The sequence below is a fragment of the Aptenodytes forsteri genome, unplaced genomic scaffold (assembly GCF_000699145.1).
Source record: "Aptenodytes forsteri isolate BGI_AS27 unplaced genomic scaffold, ASM69914v1 Scaffold283, whole genome shotgun sequence".
NCBI classification, from domain to species: domain Eukaryota; kingdom Metazoa; phylum Chordata; class Aves; order Sphenisciformes; family Spheniscidae; genus Aptenodytes; species Aptenodytes forsteri.
The window spans coordinates 553,106-568,728 of NW_008794167.1; the positions used below are offsets into that span (position 1 = coordinate 553,106).

At 44.8% G+C, this 15,623-nt stretch overlaps 1 protein-coding gene across 1 annotated transcript in view; it reads left to right on the top strand.

The window, feature by feature from the left end:
- The first annotated feature begins 749 nt into the window (after nt 1-749).
- The window catches only part of DTD1 (D-tyrosyl-tRNA deacylase 1), a 28,509-nt gene continuing 13,635 nt past the window's right edge, over nt 750-15,623 (top strand). The window contains exons 1-4 of the mRNA XM_009281583.1: nt 750-765; nt 2,072-2,162; nt 5,021-5,256; nt 14,532-14,629. Of these exons, the coding sequence (XP_009279858.1) occupies nt 750-765; nt 2,072-2,162; nt 5,021-5,256; nt 14,532-14,629 (441 nt within the window). The remainder of the gene's footprint in view (nt 766-2,071; nt 2,163-5,020; nt 5,257-14,531; nt 14,630-15,623) is intronic.

A 15,623-nucleotide genomic window follows, 5' to 3' on the forward strand; every position in this document is an offset into this window, starting at 1 on the left:
TGCCGGGCCTCCCTTCCCCGCCCCGGCCTCCAGCGGTCCCTCAGCGCCTTCCCTTCAGCGCCGTCCCCTCCTCGCGTTGCCTCCGTGTGTGTGTGTGGGCAGCGCCATCCCCCTCGCTTTCCCCCACGGCTGGCGTGCGTGGGCGGCCGTCCTCCCCACCCCCCAACTTGTGTCCCTCTGCGCGGGTTTGGCGTGGGTCGGCTTGCTTTGCTTGTGTCGCCGGCGTGTGCTGGCCCAGTCGCCTCCTTGCGTTGCCGGTGTATGTCGGCAGCGCTGTCCCGGTCGCCTTCTCCCGTGGTTTGCGTGTGTCGTCTGTATGATGAGAGCTGCCTCCTTGCATTTCTTCCGTGTGCCAGCGGTGCCATCCCAGTTGCCAGGGACGTGGTTTGCGCGCGTCGGCACTATAATCAGAGCTGCTCCCTTGCGTTGCTGTCGTGTGTTGGCAGCGCAGTTGCAGTCGCCTCCTTGCATTGCTTGCATGTGTTGGCACTACGGTCGCGGTCTTCTCCTTGTGTTGCTCGCGTGTGTTGGCAGTGCCGTCCCACTTGCCTTCTCCTGTGGCTTGCATGCGTCGGCACTACAATTGCAGTCGCCTCCTTGCATTGCAAGCGTGTTGGCAGCGCAGCCTGGCTCACCTTTTCGCGTTGCTTGCATGTGTTGGCAGTGCTGTCCCAGTCGCCGCCATGCATTGCTTGCGTGGGTCAAGGAAGCCAGCGATAGCTCTGGTGCTTGCTTAGCTGCCGGTAGGAATGGTGTGTTCTGACGGTATGTCCCTGCTATTGCAGCGGTTGGACCTTCTGTGTTCAAGATGCTTAAAATCCTCGAGAAGTTTGCATGTGAGGCAGTAAGTGTGCCCGCTGTGGGGCCCAGGGGCAAAATGGTGTGCAGCAGGATAGCCTGCATGTTAAGTAACCAGCTTCTGCTTGTGTGTGGCTGGTCAGTAAGCGTTGGAAGAGCATGCCTGTGAATAAGTAAGGAGCACAGCTTTTGTGCACAGCTGGTACTGCGGGTACAATAGTGGTCAGACCCCATCAGCACTGGGATTGTGGCTGACTTATCGCCACATTTCTGGGTAGAATTTAAACTGTTGTTTCTGGCCGTTAAAGAGTTTGAGATGTCCCTCTGTGAGGGAGATAGTGCTGTGCTTAGCAGGAGGATAGATTTCTGAGCTGGAGGGCTCATACCTAGATCAGACAGAAAGGAAGACTTTTTGGGAGTTTTCCCCCGTGGTTTGCTTCTGCCCATTGGGAATAGTCCAGATCTGGCCACTGGTGCACAGACACAAGCTTTCAGCTTTTGCTGGGGGCCTCTTCTTTCATTTTACAGGATGTTTGGGGCTTTTTTTCCCAGTTGCATGAGCCTGGGTATAGTTTGAACAGCTAGGTAGCTGGTGCTTATCTCAGTTTTCAGACCTCATTTAAATCTTACTACAGTCATCTCAGGCTCAGCCATGTTAAGATAATTTAAATTAATATAATTTAATTAAATTAAGATAATTTTAAAACATTTCTTAGGAAAACATAATGGATCTGCGATGGTTTGTGTTTTATTGTAAATGTCATTGAAAAGGTTGTGTTCCCAACTAGGAGGGTAGAATTTGCAGGTTTTTACAAGTCCTGTTTCAAAAAATCCATGAGGACTATACCAAGTAGAAATCACCTTTTCACAACTAATGCAAAATATGTAGGGAGTGGTGGAGTAGAGAAATTGAGTACACTTATTGGTATCAACCAGGTGGATAATTTTTACAAGGATTGGAGAGAGTTCTGCCACCTCTCTGGTTAGCACTGCTGGTCCAATTGTAGTAAAAAATCTTTATACAGTGTTTTTAAACGCTGGAGTAAGCGTCTTGAGCTAGTCCCTCACAAATAAGTCACGACGTTGCGAAGACTTCTGAAAGAGGGCTTCTATGTGATCTTTACTCTCTAACAAACTTAAGACAAAGAAGAAGGGTTTAGAATGATGTTTTCTTTGGTGGTTGTACAGTTGCCAGCTGAAATCAGTACTTACCTGTGTCATAAAATGAGACGGTGCATTTAGCCTTACTTTTCTTTTTCCCCCCCTTCCTCAGTGGGTGGTGAACAAATAAGTTCAATAGGACGAGGCCTCTGTGTGCTGCTGGGCATTTCTTTGGAAGATACACAAAGAGAGCTGGAGCACATGTAAGTCACATATTTCCTTTTGCCTTGTATTCTTTCACTTGTGCATTTCTGACACTGAATCAGTGATAACTGTGCAGTAGCCAAACAAATGGGGCACTTCTGTTGGGAAACTCAGGTTTGCCTGTTAGTTCCTCTTCAGATTTTACCTTGAATACAGGTTTCTTAGAGTTTTCTTTCTATGTTCCATTGAGAAAAATCTGTTTCCATTCCCTGTCTATGTGTTTTTTATCAAGAACAGACTCAAAAAAGGAAGAATCAACATGTTGGGGTTTTCTGATTGCCCTTTTTTAAATGTCTGTCCTTTTCACTGTATGAATTTACCCCAAAGGACTCCATCCTTCAAGGACAGGATGTATCAGAAACCTCAAACTCTTATTTTAGCTTGCACGTGAGAAGTTTTGTTCTTCCAAAAGGCTGGATAGTCTCGTCAGTTACTTTTCTATAAAAGTGAATCAATTTTGGCAGCCTGGAGGGCTGGCTCTGGCCATCTGTTCCATGGCCACAAAATACTGTGATTCATCTGGCAAACACACGCAGGAGAGAGTTCTCCAGGGGCTTCTTCTGTCTCCTTCAGACTCTTCATTGTTCTAGGGCTGACCTCAGTTCTTATGAAGGCAAAGAAGAAACAGGTAATAGAGCTAACTGATGTCAAGAAGAGGAAAGGCTCAAGCAGTGAAGAGAGAAGAATGTGAGCGAGTGTGAAAACAACTCTTAGCAGATGCGGAAGAGAAAGTAGGGAGTGGGGATGTGAACTAAAGGTCACCAAAGATCTCACATAAACATGTGAAACTTGTAGAAAATTGCAGCAAAGCTGAAGGTGTTTTTATTATGACATGCTCCATTGGCTTGCCTTACTGTTTGCCTCCTCAGTGTCTAAGATTTGCTCTATTGTTGGTTCTCATTCCTACCTTGGTGAATGTGAAAGATGCTTCTGAATATTGCAGGCGGGTGACCTGTAGCGACTGTGCTCTCGACACCAGGTTGTTTGGATGACTGACTCAGGAAAGGCAGGAAGCGAGCATCTGAAAAAAAGGAATGAAATAAATCAGCTTAACCAGGCTCTTCAAGTCCTATTAAAGGAAACCTTAGTAATGCTGTAAATGAAACAACAAACGTCTTCACCATTAAAACATAGCAGTGATTATGATTTAAACCTATGTGCTGGGACCTTCCAAGGCTTTTAACCATCCACTTCATTCAGGAGTCAATTCCGTTTGTCTTTGACATGCAGAAATTGGCAAGGATGGTTTTTGTGACTGTGCCTCAGGGGTGTTGAACTAGATGACCTTTAAAGGTCCCTTCCAACCCAAACTATTCTATGATTCTATTCCATGACCATAACAAAGTCTCAGCTTTATTTTACATTAACTGCCTCACTGCTGGTGCAGCCTAAAATGTCTGGCTGATGGCTGCAATTGAAATGCTTTGCACTTGATACGCTCCCTTTTTTATAGATGCTGCAGATTTGTAGAAGCTAAAAGAAGAAACCAAAGACAGGAGTGGCATGCATGTAGTCTTGTTATCAATCAAGGTCCAGCCATAGACTGGGTTGCAAATCTGCCTGCTGCTTTTCAGGATCCGTTTGTGAAAGTCTCCTTGTCCTCTCTGAGTATTCAAACCAGTCAGTTCTGCCCCCCAGATCAAAAAATCAGCCTTAATACAAATACAAACAAGTCCCAGGCACCACTTTGCTGCCACCTGCAGTTCTGCACTGTTCCCTGCCTTCCTCCTCTCATCTGTGGCCAGCAGGTTGAGGGAGGTGATTCTGCCCCTCTACTCCTCTCTGGTGAGACCCCACTTGGAGTACTGTGTCTGGCTCTGGAGCCCTCAGTACAAGGAGGACATGGACCTGCTGGAGCAGGTCCAGGAGGGCCACGAAAATGATCAGAGGGATGGAACACCTCTCCTATGAGGAAAGGCTGAAAGAGTTGGGGTTGTTCAGCCTAGAGAAGAGAAGGCTTCAGGGAGACCTTATTGCAGCCTATCAGTACTTAAAGGGGGCTTATAAAAAAGACGGGGACAGACTTTTTAGTAGGACCTATTGCAATAGGACAAGGGGTAATAGTTTTAAACTAAAAAAGGGTAGATTCAGACTAAATATAAGGAAGAAATTTTTTATGCTGAGGGTGGTGAAACACTGGCACAGGTTGCCCCGAGAGGTGGTGGATGCCCCATCCCTGGAAGCATTCAAGGTCAGGGTAGACGGGGCTCTGAGCAACCTGATTTAGTTGAAGATGTCCCTGCTTATTGCAGGGGGGTTGGACTAGATGACCTTTAGAGGTCCCTTCCAACCCAAACCTTTCTGTGATTCTATGATCCTGATGAAAGAGTGCTGTCCTCATCTGACTTGTTTGGAAAGAGTGCTAGGAGGTGACAAAGCTGGAGGAATATATGTGAATCATGTCTGGAAACCATAGTTTAGGATGATCTCATTTCTTACTGAGTGTGATTTCCCAGTGCGGTGGGAGGATTAAAATTCCCAAAACTATTCACATGTTAAATAATGTTGTGACACATAAAATCAGGTAGTAAAGAGTAAGCTTTCTTACTTCCTATGCCATCTTCATGTCACCCCGTAACTTGCAGTTTTTCTGTCCTGATCTCATGCTCTGTAAAATGATGAAGTTAATTAATGGTCTGACAGTGTTATGTGTAAGGGCTTTCTTGGATATGGCTCTGCCTAATGTGACGAGATTCCCATGGTTTAGGAAGGAAGGGACAAAGGGATATCTTGTTATGTGGAGGCAGAATGAATATGCATCTGCCTTCCCTTTTATCTCATCCTGTGTGGTAGGCATTAACTTGTACCTGTTGATCTTGCATGGGGCAATTTAGGAATTGTCTTTTTCTCCTCCTAGGGTTCGAAAGATCTTGAACTTGCGAGTATTTGAAGATGAAAGTGGGAAGCACTGGTCCAAAAGCGTGATGGATAAACAGTATGAAGTGTTGTGTGTGAGCCAATTTACTCTCCAGTGCATCCTGAAAGGAAACAAGCCCGACTACCACATGGCAATGCCCACAGAGCAGGCGGAGTGTTTTTATAACAACTTCCTAGAGCAGCTAAGAAAAGCCTACAAACCAGAGCTTATTAAAGGTAAGGGCAAAAGGTTGGTAAGGTCCTTGATGTGACCAGTGGACCTTGTTTGTATATGCTGTTCCCTGATCGTTGCTTTCTTTATTCTGTGATTCTCTGTCTGTGTGGCAAAGGAGCTGCCTTTCCGCGGCAGTAGATAAAGGGATGTTATGGTATTTCCACTAGCAGCCCGGCAGGGTGATCACTCCAGTCGTCTTCTAGCCAAGCCGTTTTCCTGGCGTTCCTCTGGAATAGTTTGATATGTAGACCTTCTTGTAGTGTTACTGGCTGTACAATGTGAGCAATGACTCTGACAATGTAACCCAGAGAGACTGCAGCCATGAGAACAAGCTCGGGGGTCAGGCTCCCTCAAAGGCCGGATGTTTTGTGCTGTGTAGCTAGATTAACCTAGGAGGAGCATTTTTTCTGAGGCATATGTGGTTAGTCAGGCTCGAAGGCATTGCCAGTGTGTGATGGACAGCGTAGCTCCATCTGCCACTTTAGTTTTACATTCTGTTAAATGGTAATGATGACAGTAGGAAGTGTAATGTGCTACTTGAGAACAGCGTTTGATTTAGACTATCTTTTCTCAACTCTGTGCCATGTATGCAACAGTTTTCTCTTCACCAGAAAATGCCTGGCTTCCCTTTGCATTTGTGCTCTATCTGCCCTTAATCTTTTCTGTTTGCTTTTCTGTTTACTTTCTGGCTGTTTTCGTATTTAGACTTGAATTTTTGATACACTTGCCCAGAAGACAAGTGATCAGAAAAGACTATTTTTTAAATGGGGGCTATTAATAGACTGAAGTGGAAAAACAGAGATCATGATAATAGTCAGCCTTACTTTCCTTATGAGGAAAAAAAAAAGGGAAAAAAGGCAGAAAACTGGTAGCTGGGGAAAGGTTTAGAGGTTAATCTCTGTATTGACTATAGATGAAAGATAATTATCCCAAGTACCCATATCATGAAGTGCTTTCCGAAGAGGCGCAGTGAAATGCACACATAAAATGTCCATCTTGTGTCAACTTTCCAGTAGCTTGAAATATTCTTCCAATCAACATTTGTTGATGATACGGAATGCACTTCTGATACCCCTTCCATGCATCCCTTTTGGTCCGTAACATAGAAGATTTCTGTTCTAATGAATTTGGATTATGTGTTTTTTGAATCTTTATCTTTGTTGAGTTATGACTAAGTTAGAACCCGTTCCTGTGCCTCTGAAACTGATAACAGAACTTCCTGGGAAGTCAATGGGAATAACATTTGCTCTAGTAAGATTTGATTGAGTTGGACCCTTATGTGTAGGTAAACTAAAAGCAAGTATGGGCTTCCTTCTTTCACTTAAATGAGGTGCAGAAAAATTTATATTTCTCTGTAAATCTACATCTTTGTCCTTGGACTTTGGAAAATACTCTGTTTCTGAAATACTTTCAATCAGTTTACATTTTGACAGCAGCTTTTTGCACTTCTCTTTCCAGTGGATAAGTTATACACCTGAAATGAATAGACACTGCTGTTAAGTGCCCATATTTTGGCACTTCCTGCAAAAAGAACTTTGACTTCTGCATTTTCTTTTTTTCATGCTGAAAACATAGATTTAGAAACCCAAGGGTGGCTACCTGTGCTATTGTGTCAGATAACGCATGCATTTGAAACTGCTGGCAGCACTGGAACCACCTGTTAATTTATTTTGCTTTCTTTTTAGTCTATGCAGTCTGCATTGTGCTGCATCCGAGTCTATTAAACTCTTATGATTGAAGTTTCTGTTGTGCCACTTGCTTTGCCAGTGGTTTTTTGTTTGTTTGCTTGTTTTATCTATTTATTTTTGTGCGTGCAAAGTTTCTGAAGCTTGGCGGTTCCATGGATAGCAGGCTAAGTCCTGTGGTTGCGTTGACAGAGTTTACAATTGCCCTGAGCTGAGGTGGATTCGAACACAGAGCCTTTACACACTGGCAGGCCGTATATGAGCAGGACTGCTTGAGTGTGAGTATAACTGTGAAATTGTAATACCTGAGCTGTGATTTAATGTGGCATGCAAACATACTGCCCAGAAAAAGTCCTAATGAAATGAGAACCTGCCCTGCTGGGGGCTGTCCTATGGGCTGCTGTGTTACAAAGGGTGATGGGAGGGCCCTGGGAAGGAGCACTGATGAATGAGCTGCTGGGCCATTAAAATAGGCTTGGTGTGTCAGCATGAGGCTCTACCTTCTGTCTTCAAAATCTGTACTCATATATTTGCCCCACATATACACATACACACACACACACAACTGTAGTTACTGGGAGATTAGAGTTTGATTCTCTGGATTGCTGTAGGTGCCCTTCCCTTTTATCTTACAAATTGCTTAATGCATTTTAGAAGAATCATTTCATCATTTAAAGTGGAATTTGTGTACCTGAGTCAAAGACAGATCAATAAATGTCTCGCCATATTGCTTAAGAGCCTTGTGTTTTCTAGTCCCTATGTTTTTTCAGTAGAGTACTTTGGCTGTTTGAAGTTGAGCTGCTATGTGTGCCACTGTTGTAGGTGCTGGGCAGGCAGCTCCTCCGTCTGACATCTGGTCTATCTGGAGCTTGCCAGCTAGGAGCTTAGAGTGGTAAGTGTTCCCCAAAGAGAAGCGCAAACCATTCTTTCACACCCAGAGCAGCGGGACGTTTGACAAACAAAATCTTGGAGAAGGCTCAGAGCCATGGTTCCTAGTTTCACACAGATGTCTTAAGACTGCAGATGGACACCATGGAAAGAGAAGGCTGCATCAGAAATCCTTGCTTGTCTCACTTCAGTGCTTTCTTGTGAAGTTCATTCCTGAACACCTCACTCCACGCTTAGGACTCTGTTACGCAAGCTAATATCCAAAAACTGGGCCTACCAAGGCTTCTCCTTGTGTGTCAGGGCCTTCGCTCTCTGTCTTGAATGTGGATTTAGTCTTCTGAGGCACTAAAGATTAGCATGGCAAAGAGTGTGAAATATCTCACTCCCTTAATAGCAATATCTGAGTAAATATGGGAGGACTCTTCCACAAGTAGGAGTTTAATTCGGATTAAGGTTTGGTGCAAGCTGAAAGCAGAATTATTCTCACTGATTAATTGCCTTTTTGAGTATTGTCACTTCGGAATACGGGCGCTTATCTGGAGCGGGAGTACCCGCATGGGCTTAATTAGGAATAACTTTCCAAGTAGACAAGCTTAGAAGTAACTTCTGAATAAAATCAATGTGAAGTTTCTAGGTCATGAGTCTTGAGATATGTCCCAAAACATTCTGAAAGTAAATTATATCTCATTTTCAAGTCTTTACATCTCAGATGTGGCTTGTCTGTCTCACCTCAGATAAAGATCCTCTTTGCCTCTGAAGAAGGCATGCATGCCAGATTCTAAGGGAAGAGGAGTTCGAAGAGGTGGGTGTCCAGCAGAATAAACTTGTCACTTTAATTATACTTGTAGGATCCTATTTTCTTGCAGAGGATGTTGCAAGGAGGTGACCTGATCAGTCAAGAAGTCTCAAAGTGGGGGAAGGTACTTACTACCTTGCAGAGCATTGTGGTATAAAAAGCAGGAAAAGAAATAGTATTGAAGGGTAAGTTGCTAGTGTCTCCCATGGACAGTACAGGGTCATGTGATAAATTTACCCAAAGTAGCTGGGGTAACAAGCAACATCCAAGGAGAGTGGATTCTTTCTCCTCCTTTCCTTCTGACTGAAAAATGAAAATCAATCCAGACAGACTCTTGGGACAGAGAGATGGAAGAGATGATGTCTTCAGTTTCCTTGCAGTCCTGTGCAGAAGAGGGATTTGTCTGTATCAGAGTTTGAGAAGTTGCATTCAAGGGCAGAACAATCAACTCCTTTGCAGCCTGTCTGCCCCAGCACTGTAGAGGTGATGTGTTGCACCGGTGTGCTCTTAGGTGAACGCAAAATGCAGTGGTACCACAGATGTCAGTCTGTTTTAGGGGAGTCAGGCTTGTCTCTCAACTTACCTCTTCAGGAAACCATAACACACAAATGAAAAATGCCTTCTTTGAAAGTTTATATGAATTGCCATATACTGAAACTACAGCAGACAGTGGGACAAGGGAAGGAAGGCAGGAACATGTTTTTGAGGCAGGCAGCCAACACGGGGAGATTCTGCTGAAGAAGCTTCTCTTCCTAAGGAGGAATTAGGCATTGATTTAAGAAGAGATTGTGAAACTAGGTTTTAGCTTTCCCTTGTTCCTTCAGGCAAGACCAGACCCTGAAGCTGCAGAGAAAAAAGCTGTGTTACAGTGAGGGCACTTCATGAAAAGAGCTATGAGGACCAATGGACCGCTAGAACCCTTTGGTTTTGTTGTATGAGGGAGCTGCCAGCACAAAAATCTAGAAGTGTCCCATGAGGAAAGCACATACTGTGCAGGGACCATGGTCCCTGAAACTACAGGATGCATCAATTTGTGATAAGGGAGGGCGGCAGCTGCTTCTGATAACAACATCACCTTTGCAGTATGTTTGAAAACTTGAAGATGAGGGCCTGTGGTGGTCCACAAGACGTTTTGGATTAAGACCAATAAAGGGATTTTGGAACGTGTGAAGGAATTCTCCCTCAGTTGGCTTTTTAAATCCTTTGAGAGAATGAGGTTGCTGAAACTGAAACCTGCACTGCCTTTTATATTGTGGTGGTTGCAAGGCGCTGAGACCCTTCCTGTCTTTGAGGGAAGGTCTGGAAGAGAGAGGCTATAGGGGAGAGCAGTGTTAACAGACATTTCTGTTTTAAGTACTGTTTCCATCAGCTGTAAATCTTAAACTTTCTGAGCTGTGATTCACCTTGACCTGGGGTGACCTTGGGTCAAAAGACTGGAAGTTTAAGTATGAGGGGAATGGGAGGGAGCTGTTACAGAAAGATGTCCCGTGACAGTAGTTCTGATGCCGAAACAAGATAGAAAGTGCTTGTGACATGGGAGTGCTTTGAGTGTTCTGGTAAAGGTGGGGGGTTATTTGACCACTTTATCAGCCTTTGAAAAAAGGGTCCTGTGAAGTTTACTTGGTTTTTTTTAGGTCCATACATGTATGGGAAGTGCAAAAGATGGTCCTTTTCTGTGAGTAAAGTACAGCGGAGGGATGATACGATATGTAGAGAGCTATTTGAAAAGTTGTGCTCCCACTAATAAAGTTTAAGATGGTATTTTTTTGTTTATTATTTTGTTAAAGAAAGATGCATTAATTTTGACTGGTTTGTGTGATCAGCATAGGGGTACATCTCTTTCCATATACACTGAAAGTATAACAAAAACCCTTCTAGGAGCAGCAGCTCAAGTAGCGTCTGCTTGATCTTCCTGAAGAAGCAATATAACCACTTTCTAAGCATGTCAGTAGATCCTTCCCTCATTGTCTGCATAAAGGTTGAGAGTCTTGTTTTATTGTGCTTGTCAGATGCAGAAACTGCTTCTGTGCAGGAAACAATTCTGTGAGATTCCTGCACTGTGGTTGGTATTTGTTCTCTAAGAGACTCTTACACGTTATGATAGCTAGACTTCAGGTGTGCAGATACAGCTAACCAAAAGCAAGCATTCTTCAAGCTTTTATTTCTCAACTGAGAGTCATTTATAGGCATCTCTGAAAATGTGTGCCTGCATGATTCACCAGTGAAACCATAAGCTACAGGTTTAGGAAAAAACTACCTGGGTTTTCTCTGCAGGTTCTCATCTATCATGGGTGGCAAAGGGTTTGAAAACTGTGCTGGCAAATTATAATCACTGTTTTTTTGATTGCTCTGACATCTTTTCTCAGTGGGATCCTTTACATGTTCCAGGCTCCTGCAAATTTATAAAATGAGAACAGATCTTTTTGATTTTTTTCACCTGCTTTGTAATACTTTTATCTTGTAAATTTTCTGTTATTTTCTGTAATTATTTAGTAACGCTTTTCTTTTTTTTTTTTTTTTCTTTTGCACCATTAGCTAGCATTCAGAACACATTGATCCTTTCCTGAAATACTGACAGCTTCATGGTATCTCTATTTACCCGATTTACCCAGTCAAGTCAGCTGCACCTTTTTAAAGCAGTAACTGTTGATGTGCCAGTACCTTCTGATGTGCCATTCTTTGATGCCACTGCAGCCTCAGAGTACCCAGAGGGTACTGACCCTACAGTGGAGTTGTCAGATGGGAAGATGTTTTCACTCCTGCTGTAGTAGTTCTTCTTAAGTTATGTGGTGCAAAGCTGGTCTGCACACACACAAAGGAGCACAGAGGCAGGCAGGGGAAACCAAATTCTGGACTCAGAGGTTCGCAAACCCTGTCTGGGCCCCTCCCAGGGCTGTCCTGGGGGACCCTCAGTCCTGTGGTCCAGGTGTGATGCCCATCCTGGGGAGTCAATGGGAGTGGCTCTCCGGAGCACCTTTCAGACTGAGGGAGGTCACTGCCTAGAGATACGCATGCAGGAGGAGAGCATTTCAGGGTCGCACAAGACTTATTATGGGATGTTTATGTGAGAAAGCAAAGGCAGGGAAAGGGGTGAATCTAGGTGATTTCAGGAGGAACAAGCATGGGAAAATAAAGGGATACGGGTATAAAAAGGGCCAGCCACATGTAAGCAACGGCTGGTCAGTACGCTTGTGGCCATGCCCTGTGCCTGATCAGCACAGTCTGCCTTGTCTTCTTACTAAAGTCCATTTCTAACTGTTTTCCTGGGTGAGGGACCCACTGTTTTGTGTGCATGTGTGTGAATGGGGGTCTGAGTGCAGCAACTGGAGTGGGACTGTGGGTCCGAGGCTCGTGTCTGCGAGTGAGGGTGAGCGAGCAAATACACAGCAGGATGAGCTGGCGAGGAGCTGCGGTGGCCAGAGCTGAGTCTGGGGGTGTGTCTCTGAGGGTGAGACCACAGGAGGAACTGGCTTCTGGAGGGACTAGAGGAGTCCTGGCCAGCTGCTGAAGAGACTGGGGGTCACTAGGACGAGACCTCTGTGTGTGTGTGTTTCTAAGGGTAAGATGGGGGGGAGCCAGCAAACTGCGAGAGAGCTGGGGGGAGATGCGTGCGCGCGCGTGTGTGTGTGCATGTGTGCGAGGGGGTCTGTACCAGCAGCTGGAGCAGGGCTGCAGGCCTCAGGGACTTGTATCCCCAGGTGCCAGCATGTGGGGAGGCCAAGATCCATGGGCAGCTACTGGGCAGACTGAGTGTCTAAGCCCAGCTGCTGGAGGGGTCTGCATTGTATATGTGTACATATTTCCCACTATGGACCTTCATCCTGATCAGCCAGTGAGAGGTTCAAGGTGAGGCTGTAGGTGCTATTTGTGTTCATGTGAGTGCTGAGTGTGTCTGTTGGTACCTGTGCAGCTGGCTCTGTGTGTATATATATGCGTGTGTGTGTGTGTAGCATACATGTGTTTGTGCGTGTGTGCCTACTGGGAATACATGCTCAGCCTTGCTACTGTTGGGACCTGGGGGTGTGCAGCTGTGGCAGCCATGCCTTTGTCAGGTTTCTAGATTGAACACCCGTAACATTTCTCAGCCCACATGAAACATTGAAGAAGGTCGATTTGATCAAAGGAGCCTGTGTAGAGACAGCGAGCTGGGACACTGGGCACGCGTTCTCTTCTGCCACCTCCACTGTGGGGCAGAAAACGTCTGAGGAGTGCAGCTGGTAAAATTGTGCAGATTTTTGTTCAGTAAATCACATTCCTTTTCATAGAATTACTTCCTCTTGCCCCCTTCCCATTGGCGTTTCTGTTGCTGTGACTTCAGTGATCAGTCCAGGAACCCTTTCCTTAGCCGCTGGACCATTGCCAGCAGCCTCTTGTGCAGTGCTATAGTTTTTGGCTTTGCCAGAGCTTGTACCTCTAGCTCATGGGGTGGCTTGTGGCATACAACCTTTGGAAAAGCAGTTGGGCAGTAGATCTGTTGTGGTATGGTCCATACGTGTTGGACAGGCCTGAACATGCCTTTTCTTTTTCCTTTTTCTTTTAAGCAAATACCAGACTTCTGTCTGACTTACAGGACGTGACAGGAAAAGACTGAAAACTCTTCCAGAGCTATTTGTCCCCAGTAACATGTGTGTGAAGAATCAGAACAGTTTGGTTTGACCTCTGTTCAGTCAGGGACATCATGTGTTGCCATGGAAAGCTGCTGTGTAGCTATACAAAGTCTCATGTAAATATTCCTAGTGGGTGGTTGCTCCACTGAAGTTTGAGCCTACAGCTTTCAGCATGTTCTTGCTCACTGTCCGAGGTGGTACTGGAAGTGGTTTTGGTTGTGCTGCTGAGCAGGCTCCAGGCCTGCTTTCCCAGTAGGTGAGACTGTTCCAGTCTTTCGATAACTGCTGTCTGCTTGCTGCAGTACACCTTTTTCTCTTCCATGCATTTGTATTGATATGGTAGCGTCTGTTCTTGTTGCTGTCCCTACAGGAAGGTCTAGAAAGCCTACTCAGGTGTGCGGGACAGGAGAAGAGAATATGTGGGAGTGAGCAGTCAAGTAGGCTCAGCCAGGGGTGGGCTGAGTTTGAGGAGTAGAAAGCTGGACTAGAAAAAATGGAGCAAGGAAGTTTGCACAAAGAAAAATGAGATGTGAGGAGAAGACAGCATACAAAGGGATGGCTTTTGTAGACTATACAGCATAAAAAATGTCATGGGTCTGTTGTGATGGAAACTTCTCAAATGCTTACCAAAAATGTGGTCTGTGCCTCAGCTGGTGTGCTAATAAATGCCATTGATGACAGATGACATAGATGTTTCTGATTTCAGAAGTGTATTCCTGTGAAGTAGGCAGGGTTGAGGGAGTAGACACTGTCTTGTTTTCCACCCTTTTTGCCAAACTCTGTCAAAGAACGGCCTAGGTTGCAAGCAGGAATGTAGAAATTGCTGTAGCAGATTGGGGCTGAGCTGCACACCAATGTCCCCTGCTCTAGAGTATTCAATGTCAAATGCTTCAGAGTAGTCTTCAGGTCTTTTTATCTTTTGCTTATATGTAAGATTTCTTCAAAACATCAACGGGTTAGTTGGACTGGATCCCTAGGCTTAGCTGTTAACATCCTTTAAAACTTCATCTCCTGCCTGTGAGAACTATCCTGCCTATCCTGAACTATGAGCACCTTGATTATCTGTAGACTTGCTTTGTTTTGTGGACATTTCTGTACTTCGCTGCGTATTTATCATCTCTGAATGTCAGACCACATAGCTGGGTGCACATAGACTGTTTTTTTCTTAGTAGCTTTCTGCAGTTTGTTAGTTGGCTGTCCTTTTATGTATTTTTTTTTTTCTTTTTAGTAGCACATTTGGTAAAGATGTATGTGTTATCCTTCCAAGAGCCCTCAGCACTTCTTGTCTCTTCCCTTTTCAGATGGCAAGTTTGGTGCCTACATGCAGGTACACATCCAGAACGATGGTCCTGTAACAATAGAATTGGAGTCTCCAGCTGCCACTGTTGACCCTAAACAGGTAAGTGAGCCAGAAAGTCTGTCTGGAAAGGATGGATGTATAGGCTGTGCCACCTCTGCAGGTTTGTAGCATTCCTGTTATGAAGCAGCATAGCTTTCCTTAGGCATGAGGACCTTGTGCTTCCTGTGCAGCCTCTGAAAAGTTAAATAATTGCATTGTTTTCTTCAGTTCCCTGGCCTGTTGATAGCTGCCTGCTGTCCTGGTAAAGGTTGTGCATGTATAATGCAAAACAGCTTTTTTACAGTTTATTCTTGCTCATCATTAAAGCTGCTGTTTAATCATGACTCATTAACTATGTTTTTAATGTGTCTGGACCCCTCCCTTTTTTTTAGTGCAGTTTCTTGTCATTTGAGGAGCTTTTGCATGTGGGTGGCTGGCTGGAACTGGAGACCTGCCTCTTTGTCAGCAACAAGAGAACAGCAAATTTAAGTTCTGAATTTAAGTCTGGGGTGGAGAGGAGAGTTAGCTCTGCTGAGGAACAGCACGAGCTATGCTGAAAAAGAAAGGCAGCGATGAGGTTTTCTCATCCTCTAAACACAGCAGTGACCAACTTTTCCAGGCTAAACGAGAAGGGGGAGGGATTGTTATTACCAGCTGTGCTTCAGCGAGGCCACACCAACCCTATTTGTAAAACACTTCACTTAACCTTGTTAAAATTGTTATTGCAGTTTATAAGAAGGACATGAGGGAAGAACCAGGAACCTACAAACCTGTTAATCTAACCTCAGTACCTGGAAAAATTATGGAGAAGATTGGTGCTATTGAAAGGCATTTAAAGGACAATGCAATCATCAGGCACGTTCAACATGGGTTCACGAAGGGAAAGTCCTGTCTAACTGATTTGATATCCTTCTATGATAAGTCACTTGCCTAGTGGATGAAGGGAAGGTGGTGGATGTAGTTTTTCTGGATTTTAGTAAGGCTTTTGAAATCGTCCCTCACAGCATCCTTCTGGACACGTCGTCCAACTGTGGGATGAGCAAGTTCACGGTGC